The sequence below is a fragment of the Anomaloglossus baeobatrachus genome, chromosome 6 (assembly GCF_048569485.1).
Source record: "Anomaloglossus baeobatrachus isolate aAnoBae1 chromosome 6, aAnoBae1.hap1, whole genome shotgun sequence".
NCBI classification, from domain to species: Eukaryota; Metazoa; Chordata; class Amphibia; order Anura; family Aromobatidae; genus Anomaloglossus; species Anomaloglossus baeobatrachus.
The window spans coordinates 69,374,274-69,398,352 of NC_134358.1; the positions used below are offsets into that span (position 1 = coordinate 69,374,274).

General features: G+C 43.0%; 1 protein-coding gene across 50 annotated transcripts in view; it reads right to left on the minus strand.

The window, feature by feature from the left end:
- RIMS2 (regulating synaptic membrane exocytosis 2) overlaps positions 1 to 24,079 on the minus strand; it is a 990,720-nt gene that overhangs the window by 177,424 nt on the left and 789,217 nt on the right. Inside the window, exon 30 of one of the 50 annotated variants that reach the window (XM_075353016.1) lies at positions 13,847 to 13,891. The exons of the other annotated variants lie outside the window; for them this stretch is intronic. Within the exon in view, the coding sequence (XP_075209131.1) occupies positions 13,847 to 13,891 (45 nt within the window). The remainder of the gene's footprint in view (positions 1 to 13,846; positions 13,892 to 24,079) is intronic. 50 annotated transcript variants of the gene reach the window in all.

The following is a 24,079-nucleotide window of genomic DNA, read 5'->3' on the forward strand; positions in this document are numbered from 1 at the left end:
AAGCCAACGGGACGGCATTGGTCTTGAAGAGGGAAAAAGAGGCGAGGGCACATGCGCCGCCCTCGGCAACAGCATCGGATGAGTAGTAAGCATGAGGAGAGGTCTTCAATGAGATGGGATTATTTCAGCATATGGCACTGCAAACTTCATATAATTGAAGCAAGGATGAATGAACAAATGTACCGAGACATTCTTGATAAAAATCTGCCGCCATCTACTTGGATGGTGAAGATGAAATAATGGTGGACATTTCAGCAAGAAATTGACCCCAAACACACAGGCAAGGAAACTGTTAATTGATTTCAGAGAAACAAAATAAAGAATGCTAGAATGTTCAAGCCGAGCACCTGACATCAACCAACAGGGAATGTATGGAAGGAACTAAAGCTCAGTTCATAGAAGAAGCCCACAGGACCTTCAAGATTTGAAGAGTGTTTGTGTTGAAGAATGGCCCAAAATCACACCTGAGCAATGCATGCGACTAGTTTCTCCATTCAAGAGGCATCTTGAAGATGTCATCACCAACAAAGGCTTTTGTAAGAAGTATTAAATAAATTTCAGTGTGTTCAGTACTTTTTCCATGTGATATTTCTCATTATTACACATCACTAAATGTATGGACAGACATCTATGGGTTGATTTCTTTGCCTGTGTGGATTGGATGGGTTAGTACCGATATCTGGTGAGAAATTCAGGTCAATAGCACCTTTAGAAATATACTTAAAAAATTTGGTCACGTGTTCAATACCTAATTCACCGACTGTATATATAATGTGTGTATGTGTCTGTTACCGACTTACTATTCAAATATGCGGGTCCGTCGTTTTTTAGATGTCAACTGATGCAACGGTTGTGTTATTTCACAGGATTTCATTCACAGGAATCCTGTGAAAAAACTGATCCGTCGTGTCCGTTACATCTGTTGCGCGTCCATTTTTTTAACGGATCCGTCGTGATCCATTTATGTTTGGAACAGCCCAATGGGTGTGCCAAACATGCTGGGCATGCTCAGTAGAGCATGACAGAATCCAGCACTGGATTCCTACGTGTGACGGACTACGGCGGAATCCAGCATTATAGACATCCATTATAACAAATGACGGATGGCGATGGACACCTGCAGAGTCCGGTTTTTTGCCACTCCAAAAAACGTTACATTCAGCGTTGCTCCCGCCTGACGGTCAGTCAGTAAACGACGGATCAGTCACACGGCGGATGCAATGCAAGGCCATCCGTCGCAATCCGTCGTTAATAGAAGTCTATGGGGAAAAAAACGGATTCCTGCAAAATATTTTGCAGGATACCATAATTCCTTAAGGCGACGGATTGCGACGGAACCAAAAAAAATGGAAGTGTGAACTTACCCTAATAGGTTCAGGGAGAAAACAGAGACGTGGACAGATAACAGAAACATAAATATAGCTCCGGCACTCCTTGGAAAAAATTGCTATAAGTCTCGGGTGGTGCTGAATGCGTTTTTATTAAATCAAAAAATGAAGTCTGTCCCAACGTTTCGGTCTACATCAGACCTTTATCAAGGGATCTATCAGACTAGAGTAATGTGAAATAAATATGCACCAACGGACAACAAGTGTAGTCATCAAACGCTCTGACAGTAGGGTTGGGTACTGTGACCATGTGACTCAGGTAGTGTATTATGCTAATCGCACGAGAAATAGGAGAAGTCTCATTTGCAATACCTCGGGGGCGAGATACTTTTGTATTCTGCGCATGTGCTGGCGGGCAGAAAAAGGAGGAGGGGGGGACCCAAACTAATGTGCAGGGTATTATGTCCAAAGGAGTGGCCTGAACAATCAGGATTGGAATCACAATCACAGTAGTTCTCGGTCGAAGGTAATGACCGTGCAATTTCAGTCAAGTATTAAGGAATGTCATATGGCTGTCATTCAGTGTATATACAAGTTTGCTCTGGAAAGCCACAATGGCAAGTCTTCAATAGGATCAAATGAAGGATCATACGATCTAGTTGCTGGGCAACAGTAACAGCTGCAGGCTTAATATGGTAAAATCCGTGGAGAATCGTCAGAAGAAAGATAGGGGATATGCAACCAGCGCTGAACTGTGCCTATGTCCGGGTGGGTGTGTATAGACCGGATGCTCCGGAGCATCCGGTCTATACACACCCACCAGGACATAGGCACAGTTCAGCGCTGGTTGCATATCCCCTATCTTTCTTCTGACGATTCTGCACGGATTTTACCATATTAAGCCTGCAGCTGTTACTGTTGCCCAGCACCTAAATCGTATGATCCTTCATTTGATCCTATTGAAGACTTGCCATTGTGGCTTTCCAGAGCAAACTTGTATATACACTGAATGACAGCCATATGACATTCCTTAATACTTGACTGAAATTGCACGGTCGTTACCTTCGACCGAGAACTACTGTGATTGTGATTCCAATCCTGATTGTTCAGGCCACTCCTTTGGACATAATACCCTGCACATTAGTTTGGGTCCCCCCCTCCTCCTTTTTCTGCCCGCCAGCACATGCGCAGAATACAAAAGTATCTCGCCCCCGAGGTATTGCAAATGAGACTTCTCCTATTTCTCGTGCGATTAGCATAATACACTACCTGAGTCACACGGTCACAGTACCCAACCCTACTGTCAGAGCGTTTGATGACTACACTTGTTGTCCGTTGGTGCATATTTATTTCACATTACTCTAGTCTGATAGATCCCTTGATAAAGGTCTGATGTAGACCGAAACGTTGGGACAGACTTCATTTTTTGATTTAATAAAAACGCATTCAGCACCACCCGAGACTTATAGCAATTTTTTCCAAGGAGTGCCGGAGCTATATTTATGTTTCTGAGGCTAATTTTTCTCCAGAGCACCCAACTAAGACAGTGAGCCAGGTTTATTTTTTCTAGTGGACAGATAACAGTCTGAGGTTAATGGGCAGGAGGTCATGACTGGAGCAGGTAGCGGGCAGAGAAGAGTCAAGTAGCAGTCCGGGATCAGAACACTAGCAGAGGCAACAGTAGAACCAGAAAATACAACTGGCAAAGTTCTGGGCGAGCATGCTCAGTAAGAAGCCTGAGCAATTACCATTAAGGAGGAACACCTGAGTAATCAGCACCAACATGGAATCCTGTGCTGTCAATCAAGCTGCTAGCTCAGTAACTCAGGAAGGTGCAGCAGAGCATCTCCAAAGGCAAGATGCTCTGCACAAAGGAATAGTAACTGTGAGGAATGTAATTCAGGAAAATGCAGCAGAACATCTTCTTGTCTGCAAGATGCTCTGCAGAGAAATCGTGACACTTCACTTACTGTATGTAGGACAATCTATTTTTAATAGTCTCCTTTTTCATTCTTTTGTGACTTAAACTCCTGTAGGGTTGGTCATTTATTTGTATGGAGGAACATGAAGGCCTATTAAGCTGTAGGCATAGTCTGTACCACCATATGGTGCTCAGTATAGTGGAATTCTTTGTATTGAAAAGAAAGTCTGTGAGGCGAATATTAGAGGATGTATGGAGCCACATGTTTATGTGCCCAACAACTTATTATAGGGGTTTTCAGTTTTGAGAAAAAAGGTAAACAAGGGCAGCACTTATGTGGGGATTTCCCTGCTGTTCCAGCACTTCTACTCATGCTTCACGACACTCTGTTTTTATTTTATTCCATCATCCCCTTGCCTTTTTTGGTTTTACAAAAAATGAATTCCTCCAAAATAAGTCTGCTGACAGAATTATACAGTGCCTTGCAAAAGTATTCGGCCCCTTTGAATTTGTCAACCTTTTCCCACATTTTAGGCTTCAAACAAAGATAAAAATTATAATGTTCTGGTGAAAAATCAACAACAAGTGGGACACAATTGTGAAGTTGAACAAAATTTATTGGTTATTTTAAACTTTTATAAAAAAGAATAACCTGAAAATTGGGTGTGCTTTATTATTCGTCCCCTTTAAGTTAATACTATGTAGCGCCACCTTTTGCTGCGATTACAGCTGCAGTCGCTTGGGGTATGTGTCTATCAGTTTCGCACATCGAGAGACTGAAATTATTGCCCATTCTTCCTTTGCAACCAGCTGGAGCTGAGTGAGGTTGGATGGAGGCATTTGTGAACAGCTTTTTTTAGCTCTTTCCACAGATTCTCGATTGGATTCAGGTCTGGATTGTGACTTGGCCATTCTAACACCTGGATACGTTTATTTGTGATCCATTCCATTGTAGATTTTGCTTTATGTTTGATAACATTGTCTTGTTGAAAGACAAATCTCCGTCTCCGTCTCAGGTCTTTTGCAGACTCCAACAGGTTTTCTTCAAGAATGGTCCTGTATTTGGCTCCATCCATCTTCCCATCAATTTTAACCATCTTCCCTGTCCCTGCTGAAGAATAGCAGGCCCAAACCATGATGCTGCCACCACCATGTTTGACAGTGGGAATGGTGTGTTCAGGGTGATGAGCTGTGTTGCTTTTACGCCAAACATATCGTTGGCATTGTGCCCAAAAAGTTCGATTTTGCTTTTCATCTGACCAGAGCACCTTCTTCCGCATGTTTGGTGTCTCCCAGGTGGCTTGTGGCAAACTTTAAATGACACTTTTTATGGCTATGTTTGAGAAATGGCTTTCTTGTTGCCACTATTCCATAAAGGCCAGATTTGTGCAGTGTACGACTGTTTGTTGTCCTATGGACAGACTCTCCCACCTCGCTTGCACAGTGCTTCTTGGGATGTTTAAAGTTGTGGAAATCTTTTTGTAACCAAATCCGGCTTTAAACTTCTCCACAACAGTATCACGGACCTGCCTGTTGTGTTCCTTGGTCTTCATGATGCTATCTGTACTTTAAACAGAACACTGAGACTATCACAGAGCAGGTGCATTTATACGGAGACCTGATTACACACAGGCGGCTTATATTTATCATCCTCAGTCATTTAGGACAACATTGGATCATTCAGATATCCTCAATGAACCTCTGGAGTGAGTTTGCTGCACTGAAAGTAAAGGGGATGAATAATATTGCACGCCCCAATTTTCAGTTTATTCTTTATTATGAAAGTTTAAAATAAGCAACACATTTCGTTCAACTTCATAATTGTGTACCACTTGTTGTTGATTCTTCACCATAACATTAACATTTTTATCTTTATGTTTGAAGCCTGAAATGTGGGAAAAGGTTGAAAAATTCAAGGGGCCGAATACTTTTGCAAGGCACTTGTATGTAGTACTAGCTGCAGTACCCGGCATTGCCTGGGATAGTAACTGTCTCTCTCTCTCCCACTCTGTCTGTCTCACTCTCTCTATGTGTCTCTCCTCTGTCTGTCTCTCTCTTTGTGTCTGTCTGCCTGTCTATGTCTCTCCTCTCTATCTCTCCCTGTCTGCCTGTCTCTCTCTGTCTTAGCGTCTGTAGGTCTCTCTCTGCCTCTCTTTGTCTGTCTCTCTTTGTGTCTGTCTGTCTCACTCTATGTCTCTCTCCTCTGTCTGTCTCTCTCTCTGTCTCTCTCTTTGTGTCTGTCTGCCTGTCTATGTCTCTTTCTCCTCTCTATCTCTCCCTGCCTGTCTCTCTCTGTCTTAACGTCTGTAGGTCTCTCTCTGCCTCTCTTTGTCTGTCTCTCTTTGTGTCTGTCTGTCTCTCTCTGTGTCTCTCTCTCCCTGTCTGCCTGTCTCGCTTTGTCTCTCTCTCCTCTCTATCTCTCTTTCTCCCTGTCTTGCTCTCTGTTTCTCTCTTTGCGTTTGTATGTCTCTCTTTGTCTCTCTTTGTCTCTGTCTGTCTCCCTGTCTCTCTCTATTAGTGTCTGTCTCTGCCTGGCAGTCTCTCTCTTTGTGTCTGTCTGTCTCTCTAACCCTGTCTGCCTGTCTCTTTCTATCTCATTTTGTGTCTGTTTCTCTCTGCCTGCCAAATCAAATAAAATTAAATCAAATAGTGTTTATTGGCAGGACCAAAATACAATCAGTATTTCCAAAGCAAGAAAAGAAATGTGACAGGGGAGTGGGTTAGGGTTGTGGGGATGGGGTGTTGGGGCCAAAATTTGGGGAATGATGGTCCATTTGGAGGTCTTTATTTCCCCTCAGCTTATGACATGTAGTGACATATTGGGCTGCAATCTCAACCATTGATTCTTCTTCCCCCAGTAGGATGCAGAGTTTCCTCTCCTCGTCCTGTCTCTGTCTGCCCCATTGTCTGTCTGTCTGTCTCTCTCTTCCTGTCTGCCTTTCTATCTCTCTCTTTGTGCCTGTCTGTCTCTGCCTGTCTCTCTCAGTCTGCCTCTCTCTCTGTCTGTCTGCTTCTCTCTCTGTTTGTCAGCCTGTCTCTCTCTCTTCTCTGTCTGTCTCTCTCTTTGTGTCTGTCTCTGTCTGCCTGTCTCTCTCTTTGTGTGTCTGTCTGCCTCTTTCTCCCTGTGTCTCTTTCTATTTCTTTGTGTCTCTCTCTGCCTGTCTCTCTCTTTGAGTCTGTCTCTCTATGTTTCTCTCTCTTCTGTCTGTCTCTCTCCCTGACTCTCTCTCTCCCTGTCTGCCTGTCTCTCTTTCTATCTCTTTGTGTCTGTCTGTCTCTTTCTCCCTGTCTCTCTTTCTATCTCTTTGTGTCTATTTCTCTCTGCCTGTCTCTCTATGTTTCTCTCTGCCTGTCTCTCCCTCTCTGGGTCTGTCTGTCTTTCGTCTGTTGACAGGATTATATGTAGTATTAAAAGTCTCTGCCCACAGCAATAGTATTTGGCTACGTACCCTCATCAATTACAATACATAACCTTAGAGGAGAACAAATTTAGCAAAATGCTTTGCCTGTTGTATTATTGTTAGTTTTATAGAATCATGTAATGTTGTAGCTATTATAGATTATTATGTATTGTTTTATGTTGTGTTATTGTTATCATTATAGAATATGGTTATTTATTGTTTTATGTTTTTGTATTGTTATTATTATAGGTTATTTATTGTTTTATGTGTTTTTGTGTTTATAGTTATTATTGTTGCCTGAATATTGCCGAATATAATTGAAAAAAAGACAAACTTAAATATTACAAATAAATTTGCCAAATGTACGTTTGGTTGATCATAAATTGTTTGGAAAATCGGCTCCATGTAGTACGAATTACAGGAAAAATTTGCTCATCTCTACATGAAGAATAATGTCATAAGAGCCGTGTTCTGTCACTCATCGCGCTGATCAGCGATTACAAAGCTCTCTGGTGCCCTCTCCTGGTGGCTGAGTAGTACTATTTAATAAAAAAAAAAAAGTTGGCTGAAAAGACTGTCACATTCACATTTTTTTCCCCTAAATTTTCAGGTTGGGGGGGCAAGAAAGTATTCTTATCTTGGAGGTGGAGAAATAATAGGATATTAAAGAGTAGAAAGAGAAAAGGTTGAGGGCATTACAAAACCTTTACGAGGGAGAAGTTTTGAATCATGGGATGAAGGAATTTAAAATTTCACAGAATACTATGGAAAATTCAATATTTACTAAAAACAGAAAAAAAAGTTGATAAGAAGGCCAAAACTAGGAGTTATATTATCTATAGATGTTGCTAGAAGGGTAGTGATAAAACTGGATTACAGCTAAAAATTAGAAGAAAAAAATCAGCTTTGTTGTGTAGAATATTTGCATTAAAAATACTATAAAAATATATTTTTCTTACAGGAAATATCCAAGCAATCAGTTACACTGTCAGTAGAAATGTCCTATTTGTTTAAGCTATAATTACCAAGAATTTTATAAGTTATTATTTATCAATTCTGTGATCTAAAATTTTAAAAGGGTTTCCATGACCTATAAGTATCCTTAGGATGATCAGTGAGGTGGGGGGATGGGTGCTGGACCCCCTTCAATCTGATATTGAAGACCTGGAAAATCCTTTCTAGTCTATTTTTTCTTCGTAACAACAAAAAGTGAAATGGCATTTCCTTTCTTCAAACTGGAGACAGTGAATGTCCATGGATGGACACATTATACATCAGCTGCCCCTCTACATTCAGGGGGGAGCTGCTTGAAATAATGCACCCACATTACATTATGGGCAACCCCTGCTTGTTGAAGCTGTGCGCTGTTAGGATTCTCCGGGGTCGGTCGGCACCAGAAGCAGCGGACGTGTGACCGCAAGTATGTGATTTGCATAATTGTGATCACATGCCAACTAGACGTGCACGGTCTCTCTCAGTGCAAATGAATTGAGCAAAGCCGGACAAATCTAGTCGGAATGTGGCTGGAAGTATAAAAAAAAAAAAATCGCATCTTCAGCACTGGAGAATCCTGACAGCACTGTAAGGGTTTCATAACTCTGCAGTCACATAAAATGACTGCAGACTTGTTTCCTAAGGCCAGACAACCCCTTAAAATGAAGCTAGACATTAAAAACAAAATCCTTTATCATTTTAAAGGGAATCTGTCAGCAGCTTTTTGCTATGCGATCTGAGAGCAGCATGCTGTAGGAGTTAACACAGATTTCAGCCATGTGTTCCTTATCACACAGTGCGCTGTTGTTTACCTACAATATTTGTTTTAGCTTCAAGAGATTATCATTGCCAGGCAGTTAGAGGTCAGCTAGTCTGCTATGCCCCCTGCTCACTTTTTATAGACTTTGTACATGGAGAGCCTGGTGTGGGTGGAGGCAGCTACCTCAGCTCTGCTGCATTGCTAAATCTAAAAACTCAGAACAGCTGCACACAGTAACCTAAGTGATACATCATTGGATGCAGGATCTCTTTGCCTACATCTTGCTGCTGTCAGATGAGGTAGCAAAAATATCGCCGACAGATCCCCTTTAAATCTACAAAGCAGGCATAGAAATGCTGTGAATTCAGGCTAAAATTATGACATGAATTATTGGACCAATGGTAGCCGCACCATTTACCACCTAAGGCTAAGTTCACATGTGCTGTAATCATCCGTTAGAACGGATCCTGCAGAGATCCGTTGGGAACCTTATTTCTGCCGGATCTGTTTTTTTTTTTTTTTTACTTTGGAAGTCTATGGAGGACGGATCCGTTAACGGATTGATATTGATCTATCATTTATAATGGATATGGTAAGAAAAAAAATGATCTGTTACAAGTGCAAGAATAACGGATTACTAAATAGCAATCCACTAATGGATCCGTCTTCCATAGACTCATGTTTAAAAACATATCCGACCAACATCAGTAATTTAACAACGGACAAAAAAGTTGTGTTTGCAGAGCTTTTTTGTCAACAGATCTCTGATGGATCCGTGCTGACGGATGATTACTGGACATGTGAACTCAGCCTATCTCTGATGGATCCGTGCTGACGGATGATTACTGGACATGTGAACTCAGCCTAACACTGACGGATCCGTGCTAATGATTACTGGACATGTGAACTCAGCCTATCTCTGATGGATCCGTGCTGACGGATGATTACTGGACATGTGAACTCAGCCTAACACTGACGGATCCGTGCTAATGATTACTGGACATGTGAACTCAGCCTATCTCTGATGGATCCGTGCTGACGGATGATTACTGGACATGTGAACTCAGCCTATCTCTGATGGATCCGTGCTGACGGATGATTACTGGACATGTGAACTCAGCCTAACACTGACGGATCCGTGCTAATGATTACTGGACATGTGAACTCAGCCTATCTCTGATGGATCCGTGCTAACGGATGATTACTGGACATGTGAACTCAGCCTATCTCTGATGGATCCGTGCTGACGGATGATTACTGGACATGTGAACTCAGCCTAACACTGACGGATCCGTGCTAATGATTACTGGACATGTGAACTCAGCCTATCTCTGATGGATCCGTGCTGACGGATGATTACTGGACATGTGAACTCAGCCTAACACTGACGGATCCGTGCTAATGATTACTGGACATGTGAACTCAGCCTATCTCTGATGGATCCGTGCTGACGGATGATTACTGGACATGTGAACTCAACCTATCTCTGATGGATCCGTGCTGACGGATGATTACTGGACATGTGAACTCAACCTATCTCTGATGGATCCGTGCTGACGGATGATAACTGGACATGTAAACTCAGCCTATCTCTGATGGATCCGTGCTGACGGATGATTACTGGACATGTGAACTCAGCCTAACACTGACGGATCCGTGCTAATGATTACTGGACATGTGAACTCAGCCTATCTCTGATGGATCCGTGCTGACGGATGATTACTGGACATGTGAACTCAGCCTATCTCTGATGGATCCGTGCTGACGGATGATTACTGGACATGTGAACTCAGCCTATCTCTGATGGATCCGTGCTGACGGATGATTACTGGACATGTGAACTCAGCCTATCTCTGATGGATCCGTGCTGACGGATGATTAATGGACATGTGAACTCAGCCTATCTCTGATGGATCCGTGCTGACAGATGATTACTGGACATGTGAACTCAGCCTATCTCTGATGGATCCGTGCTGACGGATGATTAATGGACATGTGAACTCAGCCTATCTCTGATGGATCCGTGCTGACGGATGATTACTGGACATGTGAACTCAGCCTAACTCTGACTACTTTTCTTAAATGGAAAGATAAATAAAATCTAATTTTTTAGCAATGCTATGGCGTGCTTCCAAATTTGTGACTTTTCCACACTGGAAAACCGCCAAAAAGGATTTGATAAATTCCCCTCTCCATGGTTAATTTCTTTTCAGAAAGATTTCATGTCATTAAATAGAAGCATATTATTCTAGCATTCATAGGCTGGAAAACAATCTTGACCATGTCTAATTAACAAAAGTCCATGGCGGGATGTCTGATACCCTAAAACGAGGTCTGCACTTGAAGAGAACTTGAAGGGATCATAACAAATTTGCAATCTAAGGATATGAAGAAGAAAATTCCTGTGCAACCAGCATCTGGCGATTGGTGTCGGTCTGGTTCGCCGATAAATCTGTCCTTAAATTTTACAAACAGGTGATCATCTACTATGTGAGGCTGGTTTCCACAAAGCCAAGCCATTTTTCTTAAAGCGGACCAACCACCAGCATTTTCATATATAAACTAAAGCCAGTGCTAAACTGGCGCTATCATGCTGTTTATCATGCTGATTCTATACATACAGTGCCTTGCGAAAGTATTCGTCCCCCTTGAATTTGTCAACCTTTTCCCACATTTCAGGCTTCAAACATAAAGATAAAAATGTTTTAATGTTCTGGTGAAGAATCAACAACAAGTGGGACACAATTCTGAAGGTGAAGGAAATTTATTGTTTATTGTAAACATTTTTAAAAAAATAATAAACTGAAAATTGCGGCGTGCAATATTATTAGTTCCCTTTAAGTTAATACTTTGTAGCGCCACCTTTTGCTGCGATTACAGCTGCAGTCACTTGGGGTATGTGACTATCAGTTTTGCACATCGAGAGACTGAAATTCTTGCCCATTCTTCCTTTACAAACAGCTGAAGCTGAGTGAGGTTGGATGGAGGCGTTTGTGAACAGCAGTTTTCAGCTCTTTCCACAGATTCTCGATTGGATTCAGGTCTGGACTGTGACTTGGCGATTCTAACACCTGGATACGTTTATTTGTGAACCATTCCATTGTAGATTTTGCTTTATGTTTGGGAGAATTGTCTTGTTGGAAGTAAAATCTCCATCCCTTCTCAGGTCTTTTGCAGACTCCAACAGGTTTTCTTCAAGAATGGTCCTGTATTTGGCTCCATCCATCTTCCCATCAATTTTAACCATCTTCCCTGTCCCTGCTGAAGAAAAGCAGGCCCAAACCATGCTGCTGCCACCATCATGTTTGACAGTGGGGATGCTGTGTTCAGAATGATGAGCTGTGTTGCTTTTACGCCAAACATATCATTTGGCATTGTTCCCAAAAAGTTCGATTTTGGTTTCATCTGACCAAAGCACCTTCTTCCACATGGTTGGTGTCTCCCAGGTGGCTTGTGGCAAACTTTAAATGACACTTTTTATGGATATCTTTGAGAAATGGCTTTCTTGTTGCCACTCTTCTATAAAGGCCAGATTTGTGCAATGTACGACTGATTGTTGTCCTATGGACAGACTCTCCCACCTCAGCTGTAGATCTCTGCAGTTCATACAGAGTGATCATGGGCCTCTTGGCTGCATCTCAGATCAGTTTTCTCTTTGTTTGACATGAAAGTTTGGATGGACGGCCAGGTCTTGGTAGATTTGCAGAGGTATGATACTCCTTCCATTTCAATATGATCACTTGCACAGTGCTTCTTGGGATGTTTAAAGTGTTGGGAATATTTTTGTAACCAAATCCGGCTTTAAACTTCTCCACAACAGTATCACGGACCTGCCTGCTGTGTTCCTTGCTCTTCATATTGTTCTCTGCGCTTTAAACAGAACACTGAGACTATCACAGAGCAGGTGCATTTATACGGAGACTTGAGTACACACAGGTGGCTTATATTTATCATCATCAGTCATTTAGGACAACATTGGATCATTCAGAGATCCTCAATGAACTTCTGGAGTGAGTTTGCTGCACTGAAGGTAAAGGGGACGAATAATATTGCACGCCCCAATTTTCAGTTTATTATTTTTAAAAAAGGTTTAAAATAAGCAAAAAATTTCGTTCAACTTCACAATTGTGTCCCACTTGTTGTTGATTCTTCACCATTAATTTAAATTTTTTTATCTTTATGTTTGAAGCCTTAAATGTGGTAAAAGGTTGACAAATTCAAGGGGGCCGAATACTTTCGCAAGGCACTGTACCTTTAGTTGTGAGATCAGATGTAGTTTCTGAAATACAGGCAAGTAAAGTTTGTGAGATACAGTTACTTGATTGATAGCAGCCACAGAATATCTAATAGGTGGTCGGGTTTTGCTAGTTATTCCCGCTCCTGTCTGCTGCCTGTCCTTCCTCCATCCTCCCCCCCCCCCCTGTAATAACAGAGACAGGGGAGGAAGGACAGGCACACAGGGGTGGGAATAACTAACAAAACCTGACCCACATATTGGATATTCTGTTGCTGCTATCAATCAAATGACAGTGCATTTCACAAACTTTACTTGCCTATGTTTCAGAAACTATACATCCGATCTCACAACTAAAGGTATGTATAGAATCAGCATGATAGCACCAGTATAGCACTGGCTTTAGTATCTACATAAAAATCCTGGATGTTGGTGCGCTTTAAGTAGTTGTGGTTATTATAGGGATTCCCTAAGTGCAGAACCCTCCTCCTTGACCTCAATATGTTACAAGACGGCAGAAAATTCACATGACTTCAGTGTAAGTACTTTAAGACATATAACAACAAACCATGAAGAACACACATGCTACATTGCAGGGAAAAGTACGGTGGGAAGCATTAGATACAATGATTGAATAATTTGAGATCTACTTGTAATATCAACCAATGAAATATAAACTAAACTAGGGCATTGAACTACTGGCACCATGGGAAGAGATGCACAGATAAATATATAGTTATGTGGGAGAAGATAAAGTGTAACTTATTAATTCATTAATTCTTAATTCATTATTGATTAAATCTCTGCTTATGCTCTGCTTAGGAGTCCAGTGGTTGGTCCTAATCAGCGGTAGTCATCTAGTACACTCATTGGCTCCTAAGCCTGAAATGAACAGGAATTAAAAGGAATTATATATATATAATAAAATAAAAAATACTATTTTATATATATATATATATATATATATATATATATATATATATATGTATATATATATATATATATATATATATATATATAAAATTATATAATTTTTTTAATTTTTATTTATTTTAAATCTTTTTTTTTATTTTTTTTTTTATTATTTCCCCAGTTTACCTCCCCATGCTTTTTCCTGAAATCTTATCATTGTATCTGGATACTTCCCATTGAAGTGGAAGGAATGAGTCCACCACAACCTCAGTTTTCTAATCTACAGCAGTAACTTGCCTTTTCTCCCATTTACAGGTGGACTATGCAGCTTTTCCTCATAATCTTTATCATATAAAAAAAACAAACAAGTATTAATGTATAGCACTATAGACATACACAGCACACAGTGGCGGTCATTTTTCCATGGCATCTGTATCCAGTTGTTTTTTGGCTTAACAAGGACCATACTTATGTAATTAGCAAAAACCTGCTGACAGATTCCCTTTTATTAGAGTTTGCACAAATTTTCATGGTCCAGTCCAATGGCCACTTTAGTAATTTCTTATTGTAGGACAGGAGCCGAGAACCACCTCTTACCTGACGACATCCACGGCTCTGCTGTTGATTAGGCGGCCTGGATCAGCATCACATGTGGATCACACCGTAAGGGAGACATTGCACCAGGCCGCCGATCAAAAGAGCTGAGGATGTCATCAGGTAAGAAGCAGTTTTTACATCTCCTGTCCAGCAGCTACAGATTAATTACCGTCATAACCAATGGACCAGGCCATGCGAATCGATTAGAACTGAGTCTAGTCTTGACGTAACAGTTTTAGTAAATACAACATAAAAAGACAGATACATTAACAGAACCCATAACACAACGATGACATGGACAACGCTACAAACGAAGGAAAAGGGTGACGTAAACTAAGTGCTTCCAAGAAGTTCGAAAGAGAATATGCAAAAATACAAAATATCCAGTTCAAGGATGAAAACTGAAGCATGGATTGCTGGAAGGAGATGATGCAGTCAACGTGAAAAAAAGTCGAAGGTAACATTTAAGAAAACCGCAAGAAAATATGCAGTTGCATATAAAAACAATTTTTATTGACTATAAAAAGTTATTAAAATACAAACATTAACAGGATGTCTCCAGCAACAGACCCCTCCAAGGGTAATAAGTATATAATTAATGTTGGGAACACCAAGTCACAAAATCATTCAAAATAAGTGCGAAACGTGCGTTGGAGAGGGTGTGGTACGCCACTTACCTTGTCTATTGTTCCCCTGTAAGTATATGGTTGTGATAATGGTATTTTATGGTTAATTGTAACCGTTGACATTTTTATAACTGCACACTTGTGTTGCTATTTTGTAATTTATATTTGTACATATATTTTGGTACTATTCCCATTATTATTGGTTGTTGTTATTATTTATTCTATACAGGTTTTTTTTGAATGATTTTGTGACTTGGTGTTCCCAACATAAATTAATTGTATACTTATTACCCTTGGAGGGGTCTGTTGCTGGAGACATCCTGTTAATGTTTGTATTTTAATAATTTTTTATATTCAATAAAAATAGTTTTTATATGCAACTGCATATTTTGTTGGTGATTTATATCTAGTTGGTTATTTTCCCAAACATTGGTTGTGATTTTGGTGTTTATTATTTAAGAAAACAGGTGGAACCTAACTAAAAGAAACTCCACACGTGATGGAAACAGTTTTGTGTTGATGTTGGCGTGTTAATACGGGCACAATAGGCTTACAAAGTCAGTCACATTTAAAGGGAGTGCCATATGCTAAGTATGGTGCTCGGTGCTCCCTTTGCGTGGCCAAGTAGCTTCAATGTGCCGCTCTGTCTTCTGAATTTGGATCCCCAGCGCTTCCTACTCTGCTGATTGGCAATGCCGGAGTGCCTATGTTTAGTAGAGTAGCCACAGGAGAGAGGACAGGCTGCGTGTGGCACGCTCAGAACTGAGCTGTCAACTTGACTTTATTTTTGTTGGACATAGAGTTTTTAAAGTGCAAATTGGTACAAAAAGTTTATTAAGACACAAGGTGAACATCCGTTAACAATAAAAACATATTAAAATGTCAGGACCAGGCCCCTTGTATACATCACTGGGGAATCACGATGCACATTACATTTTATAGGGGATATAAAATGAGACAATATCAGCATATAACAACTCCATATTAGAGTATACCCATAGTGAACATGGCATCACAAAATCCCATAAGAAGGATTATGGAATACAAATAGATAGTAATGAGGATGAGATATATACCAACAGCGATGGTCAGGCTGGAAATAAAGGCCGGTCACTAGATGAAATCCTCAGAAAAAATGCCCAACGTACGTTTCGATATATTGGTGTTAAATCTTAAATCATCAGGCGCCTCTTCCCTGATGAAGATTTAACACCAATATATCGAAACGTACGTTGGGCGTTTTTTTTGAGGTTTCATCCACTGATGGGTATACTCCAATATGGAGTTATTATATGCTGATATTGTCTCATTTTATATCCCCTATAACATATAATGTGCATCGTGAATCCCCAGAGATGTATACGAGGAGCCTGGTTCTGTCATTTTAATATGTTTTTATTGTTAACGGATGTTCACCTTGTGTCTTAATAAACTTTTTGTACCAATTTGCACTTTAAAAACTCTATGTTCTCTTTCATATACCATGGTGTTAAGTGTGTGCTATATGTGGGGATTTGGCAGAATCCATACCTACATTACCATTTGTATGGTGTTACGGAGCCTTTTGCTTATATTCCCTGTAAAATGTAAAATGATGATAATTACAATCAAAATATTCTGTTTAAGTTTCTTCACCTTCAAAAATTGATGGATGCTTTAAATTTTTTTTTTTCGGGACAGGGTCATATTTATACAGACTGTCCTGGAATTTCTTGATGGTGGGCAACCCAGGCTCTGATTAAGGAACTCCAACAGTCAGGGAGTGCAGGCACAATTAGTGTCAAAATAATCTGTTTAACTTTCTTCACCTTCAAAAAATAACTGACGCTTAAAAATCTATTTTTGGGACAGGGCCCTATTTTAACGGCCTGTCCTGAAATTTGTGGACGGTGGGCAACCCAGTCTCTGATTAAGGAACTCCAACAGTCAGTGAGCGTATGCATAATAAAAGTTAAAATAATCTGTTTAAGTTTCTTCACCTTCAAAAAAATGGCGGACACTAAAAAAAAAATGTGGGACAGGGTCCTATTTTTACTAGCTGTCCTGGAATTTCTGGACTGTTGGCAACCCAGGTTTCTATTTAGGAACTCCAACAGTCAGTGAACACAGGCACAATTAGAGTCAAAATATTCTGTTTACGTTTCTTCACCCTTCAAAAAAAATGACGGACGCCTTCAAAAATTTTTACGGACAGGGCCATATTTTTACAGACTGTCCTGGAATTCCTGGACGGTTGTCAACCTAGGCTCCGATCTAGGAACCTCAACAGTCAGTAAGCTTTCTCCTAAGATGGAGTTGGATTTAGGCAAATCTGTCAATCACGAGAGGTGAGGGAGGGGATATTCAAATTCAGGGGGCGGAATGAAGCTGCTTGGACACATCAAGGGTGCACCAAACATCCTATTTAGAATATGGGGAAAAAGAGTGTTAGATAACGGAGGAAAGATGTGTTGTAACGGGTGTGATAATTTTTCTAGAGGCTGAGTCCCCTAAATGTGCCCAAAATGCGTTGTGTTTAAATTGTGTTTTTGGAATGACAAACCTTTGGCATTTCTAAAAATATGTGTCATGTCATAGGAACGGAAGATTGATTGATAATTATTCGGCTACTGAAAACCTCTTTAATTGCTAATATAAATTATCAGCAATGCTGTCCACCAACATGGAAGACAGACTCCATAGACTTTCTCAGGCCCCTCCGCTCTATTTGTTCTTTCATATGAGCTATCGGTGGACGTTTCGGCCACTGATCAGACCTTCTGTCTTGTCCTCATGGCAGATCAAAACAGTTTTTGGAGTGACATTTACATTTTAAGAGCAGGCAGAATGTGAGGCAGGAAAGTCAGGGAGGACGAGCGCTCTGATGGGGGCTACTAATACGGGAAGGAACCCGTCCTAGAAATTGAAGGGGCTTTTAAACTTTTTTTTTTCTTCAATCAATGTATTGGAGCTAAAATTCCATTTTACAATTGCTTCTTTTTCAACATTTTCACCGTTTGGCTTTTACAAGCTTTTTGTTTCTCTGCACATTCAACTTAGGCGGGCTTTGCACGTTGCAACATCGGTAACAATGTGTTACCGATGCTGCAGCGATAGTCCCGCCCCCGTCGCACGTGCGATATCTAGTGAAAGCTGCCGTAGCGATTATTATCGCTACGGCAGCTTTACACGCACATACCTGCCGTGCGACGTCCCTCTGGCCGGCGACCCGCCTCCTTCCTTAGGGGGCGGGTCGTGCGGCGTCACAGTGACGTCACACGGCAGGCGGCCAATTGAAGTGGAGGGGCGGAGATGAGCAGGATGTAAACATCCCGCCCACCTCCGTCCTTCTCATTGCAGCCGGGAGGCAGGTAAGATGAAGTTCCTCGCTCCTGCGGCTTCACACACAGCGATGTGTGCGGCCGCAGGAACGAGGAACTACATCGTACCTGTCGCTCCCCCGGCATTATGGAAATGTCGGAGGCTGCAGCGATGATACGATGACGACGATTTTGCGCTCGTTCATCGTATCATCTAGGATTTACACACTACGACATTGCAAGTGACGCCGGATGTGCGTCACTTTCGATTTGACCCCACCGACATCGCACCTGCGATGTCGTAGTGTGCAAAGCCCGCCTTAGATGTGATCTGTAGTCATAAATCAGCTGTTAAGGAGATCAGAAAAAGACATAAAAAATGTCCAAACTGCCTGTCAGAGCGGGCTGACTGATGGATTCTCAGTTAACTCACTCTGCAGCCAGCAATTGGCACAGAGGCTATAGAAGGCAAATGGTGCAAAATATTCAATGAAACTGCATTGCAAAAATTATTTTAGCCCCAATTACATGTAAGTGAAGGGGTTATTCGGGACTTTGCTTAGTTTTCCTTATGGGCCTAAGAACGTATAGGAAGGTAATTGCTAACTAACTGTCATGGTCGTCTATCTGCTATATGAGACTTACGACAGATCCAGGACTAGAGAGTCATTTCCATTCTTGACTCTCGATATTAAACATGTTTCCTTTCCTTTTGTAGTGATAGGGTTAATGTCAGTTTGCTTTCCAGCAGCTTCTGACTCCTGGTCAGGGGTTTCCGGTTTGGGACCACTCACAGTCTCTTTGTATACCCTCTGCTACCAGCAGAGGGTGCTGGTTATTCTCTGTGCCATTTGGATGCTGGTCCTAGAGGTGGAAGGAGCTGCTGTACCCTCTGTGGACGTGGCTGTGGTGGCTGCAGCTTTGGTGCTGACTGCAGCAATCTGTTGTTGTGTTCCTCCCTGGCTGTCTTCCTTTCCTGGTGTGCTGTTTCAGTGTAGCAGTGATGCTAGCATCCTTCACTTGCCCAATCCTTAGCCAGGGACTTCTCAGGGCTTCAGGTTCCTGCTTGACAACAAGTGAGGAACCTGTATAGGGGACTGGCTAGGAGTGCAGGGTGGTGGAAGGTAAGTAGAGGAGGTGTCCATCTTCCCTCTCACTAGTCCTAGGGCTCACTGTTGTTAAAGTATCCCCGTACTCCTTGTTTGTCATGGTGTAACCCTTGTCATTGTGTGTTTCGGCTCACGACGGACTCTCCCCTAGTCCACGTCATGACACTACCTGTTTGTTCTGCCTGGTGCCGAAATCTCCCAGCTCAGAATGGTCACACACTGCTCCTGCTGGATATTCGGCAGCTTCCAGTGACATAACATCGACAGAACAGCTTTTCTTCCACTCTGCTTTGTCGGTGGAGTGTCACTGCCGACGTCATGTTGACTGGCAGCCGACTTCCCACTTCCTAACTGCAGAGAGACAGCTGTCAATCAGTGTGACATTGGTAGTGAAATCCCGTCCACAAAGCAGAGTGCAAGAGAAAGAGCTGCTCTGTGGATAGGAGCTCAAATGAAGCTGCAGAATCACCGGCAGGAGCGGTCCGTCACTGTTCTGAGCCGGCAGAGATCACAGCCAAGAAGGTAGTTAGGATAATTTTGGAGAGATTTCTTTTACCGTGACTGTCCATCCTAGAACACCTTTTGGCTGATTTACTTCTTAATATAATATATGATTTATCAAAAACCATAAAAGCTTTGAAATGTCACAAATTGTTTTGCTCAATGCAGAGTTGAACATAAAAATTTTGCGACTTTTGGCATTTTCAGAACTGTTGGTATCCACTCTGCCAAAATGAAACTGAGTATGAGTTGGGATATAGTGTGGCCGTGCCTGCCTTTCCCGTTCATTAAAGGGAATCTGTCAGATGATTTTCTAGTACAATACTAATGGTATATTTAACTAGGGCTTAAGGAGACCTTTCAGGATCAGTAAGTTGTATTGCTCTATGTTATCCTGTTATCTTGTTGTAAGCTCAGTAGAATTCAGTGGGACTTAGTGACTAGTCAAGCATATGAAGATACAAACTGCATATGCCCTGCTCCTCCCTTCCATCTCTCAGTGCTGGCATCATTGATAGTACATCTGAATGGAATTTGCACTGCTGTGCCCAACCATATTCCCTCTCAGCTCTCAGCAGTGATAGTGAATGCACTGGGAGATGTAAATATGCAAATTGTATTTACATACACTTGACTAGTCTGCACTAGACTCTGAATTCTACTGAGCTTACAGAAAGATAACAGGATAAGGTAGAGCTATAAAAGTTACTGATCTTGAAAGGTCTCCTTAAGCCCTATTTAAAAATGACATTAGTATTGTACTACAAAATCACCTGATAGATTCCCTTTAAAAAGTGTTGATGTGTTGTGTGGCCCAAATGCTACTATACTTAACTAGAGTAGCATTTCTGGCACACCCCACAGAGGTGCACACCACTCAGAAGAGAAGTCAAATTCCTTAAGTGTTCTGGAGCAAGATTGCAGAAAGTGAGAAAACTCTGTCTTCAGTCACCACTAGAGGGAGCTTAAGATAGTATGCAGTAAACTCCTCAGCTCCCTCTAGTGGTGGCTAAAAAAGAAGAAACATTTGTTCTTCCTGTTCAGACTTAATGTGGAGACTGCAGACGATCAGCAGAACCCAACTGAAGATGAAGCCAGGCAGAGGAGCAGTACACTTGATAGTGTAGGTGAGTGTGAGTATAGAATTTTTTTTTTTTTATTTCTTACACCACTCTGGGCCTATTAAGTTTACCTTTTAAAATAATGGACAACCCCTTTAAATCAGATCCTTGTACTCAATCCTCTCTTGCAGATATTTCTTTTCTGGGGGCAGCATAGAGCAAGCAGTCACATAACTGTAGTAAGATTTTACAAACTACATACTACCCATGCTCCTATTCTCCGCCTGTACTCAGTGCGTTCCAGTGTCCATTTGATTTCAGAAATGTAACTGGCTGCACAAACTCGGGCAGAATCTACGTTTTATAGATGCACCCGAGTGTGTTATCATTTCTTCCACTGCTCATGCGCAGCTTATCTGTTGCACTGCAACAAGGCAGGGAAAAAGCGCACGCATTAGAAAAGCACTACTCGAGAAAGGAGAAAGCCAGCTACTAAGATAATTGATGTTGGTATGAATGCTCCATCAGTCGCATTGGTAATTTATGACCGCTGAATGGGAGCCCTGAGGATCTCCTCCTACCATCTGGCATCCGCTGAATGGGAGCCCTGAGGATCTAGGATCTCCTCCTACCATCTGGCATCCGCTGAATGGGAGCCCTGAGGATCTAGGATCTCCTCCTACCACCTGGCATCCGCTGAATGGGAGCCCTAATCATCTCCTACCACCTGGAATCCGCTGAATGGGAGCCCTGATCATCTCCTACCACCTGGAATTCGCTGAATGGAAGCCATGAGAATCTCCCTCCTACCACCTGGCATCCGCTGAATGGGAGCCCTGATCATCTCCTACCACCTGGAATCCGCTGAATGGGAGCCCTGATCATCTCCTACCACCTGGCATCCGCTGAATGGGAGCCCTGAGGATCTCCTCCTACGACCTGGCATCCGCTGAATGGGAGCCCTGAGGATCTCCTCCTACGACCTGGCATCCGCTGAATGGGAGCCCTGAGGATCTACTCCTACCACCTGAAATTCACTGAATGGGAGCCCTGAGGATCTCCTCCTGCCACCTGGCATCCGCTGTATGGGAGTCCTGAGAAATTCCTCCTACCACCTGGCATCCGCTAAATTGGGAGCCCTGAGGATCTCCACCTACCACCTGGCATCCGTTGCATGGGAGTCCTGAGGATCTCCTCCTACCACCTGGCATCCGCTGTATGGGAACCATGAGGATCTCCTCCTACCACCTGGCATTCGCTGAATGGGAACCCTGAGGATCTCCTCCTACCACCTGGCTACCGCTGATTGGGAGCCCTGAGGATCTCCTCCTACCACCTGGCATCCATTGTATGGGAGTCCTGAGGATCTCCTCCTACCACCTGGCATCCACTGAATGGGAGCCCTGAGGATCTCCTCCTACCACCTGGCATCCGCTGAATGGGAGCCCTGAGGATCTCCTCCTACCACCTGACATCCGTTGAATGGGAGCCCTGAGGATCTCCTCCTACCACCTGGCATTTGCTAAATGGGAGCCTGAGGATCTCCTCATACCACCTGGCATCCGCTGTATGGGAGCCCTGAGGATCTACTCCTACCACCTGGCATCCGCTGAATGTGAGCCCTTAAAATCTCCTCCTACTACCTGACATCTGCTGAATGGGAGCCCTGAAGATCTCCTCCTACCACCTGGCATTTGCTAAATGGGAGCCCTGAGGATCTCCTCCTACCACCTGGCATTTGCTAAATGGGAGCCCTTAAAATCTCCTCCTACTACCTGACATCTGCTGAATTGGAGCCCTGAAGATCTCCTCCTACCACCTGGCATTTGCTAAATGGGAGCCTTAAGGATCTCCTCCTACTACCTGGCATCCGCTGAATGGGAGCCCTGAGGATCTTCTCCTACCGCCTGGCATCTGCTGTATGGGAGTCCTGAGGATCTTCTCCTACAACCTGGCATTCGCTGAATGGGAACCCTGAGAATCTCCTCCTACCACCTGGCATCTGCTAAATGGGAGCCTGAGGATTTCCTCCTACTACCTGACATCTGCTGAATGGGAGCCCTGAAGATCTCCTCCTACCACCTGGCATTTGCTAAATGAGAGCCCTGAAGATCTCCTCCTACCACCTGGCATTTGCTAAATGGGAGCCTTAAGGATCTCCTCCTACCACCTGGCATCCGCTGTATGGGAGCCCTGATGATCTCCCACCACCTGGCATCCGCTGAATGGGAGCCCTGATGATCTCCTACCACCTGGCATCTGCTGTATGTGAATCCTGAGGATCTCCTCCTACCACCTGGCATCTGTTGTATGGGAGTCCTGAGGATCTCCTCCTACCGCCTGGCATCTGTTGTATGGGAGCCCTGAGGATCTCCTCCTACCACCTGGCATCTGTTGTATGGGAGTCCTGAGGATCTCCTCCTACCGCCTGGCATCTGCTGTATGGGAGTCCTGAGGATCTCCTCCTACCACCTGGCATCCGCTGTATGGGAGCCCTGAGGACCTTCTCCTACCACCTGGGATCCGCTGTATGGGAGTCCTGAGGATCTCCTCCTACCACCTGGCATCCGCTGTATGGGAGCCCTGAGGACCTTCTCCTACCACCTGGCATCCGCTGTATGGGAGCCCTGAGGATCTGCACCTACCACCTGGCATCCGCTGTATGGGAGCCCTGAGGACCTTCTCCTACCACCTGGCATCCGCTGTATGGGAGCCCTGAGGATCTGCACCTACCACCTGGGATCCGCTGTATGGGAGCCCTGAGGATCTCCTCCTACCACCTGGGATCCGCTGTATGGGAGCCCTGAGGATCTCCTCCTACCACCTAGTATCTGCTGTATGGGAGCCCTGAGGATCTCCTGCTACCACCTGGCATCCGCTATATGGGAGTCCTGAGGATCTCCTCCTACCACCTGGGATCCGCTGTATGGGAGCCCTGAGGATCTCCTCCTACCACCTAGTATCCGCTGTATGGGAGCCCTGAGGATCTCCTGCTACCACCTGGCATCCGCTATATGGGAGTCCTGAGGATCTCCTCCTACCACCTGGTATCCGCGTCTCTTCTTTTGATTAACCAGCCTGGTACAACGTCAATGTGCATTGTGCTGCTAAGCAAATTTTTCTACATTTATGCAGGAGATTTGGTGCTCTGTATCAGGAAAAATAGTGGTGCTACCAATATAATGATATATTAGGAAAATAATCAGTGCAGACCTGGTGCTAAAAGGTGGACTGTCACTTTAAATTATTTGTAAACTGCCAATGTCTTAGGGGCTGCTATCTGTTTCCACACTTTTTCTGAAATGACGCTCAGTGTGATCTATTTACAAAGTGATAA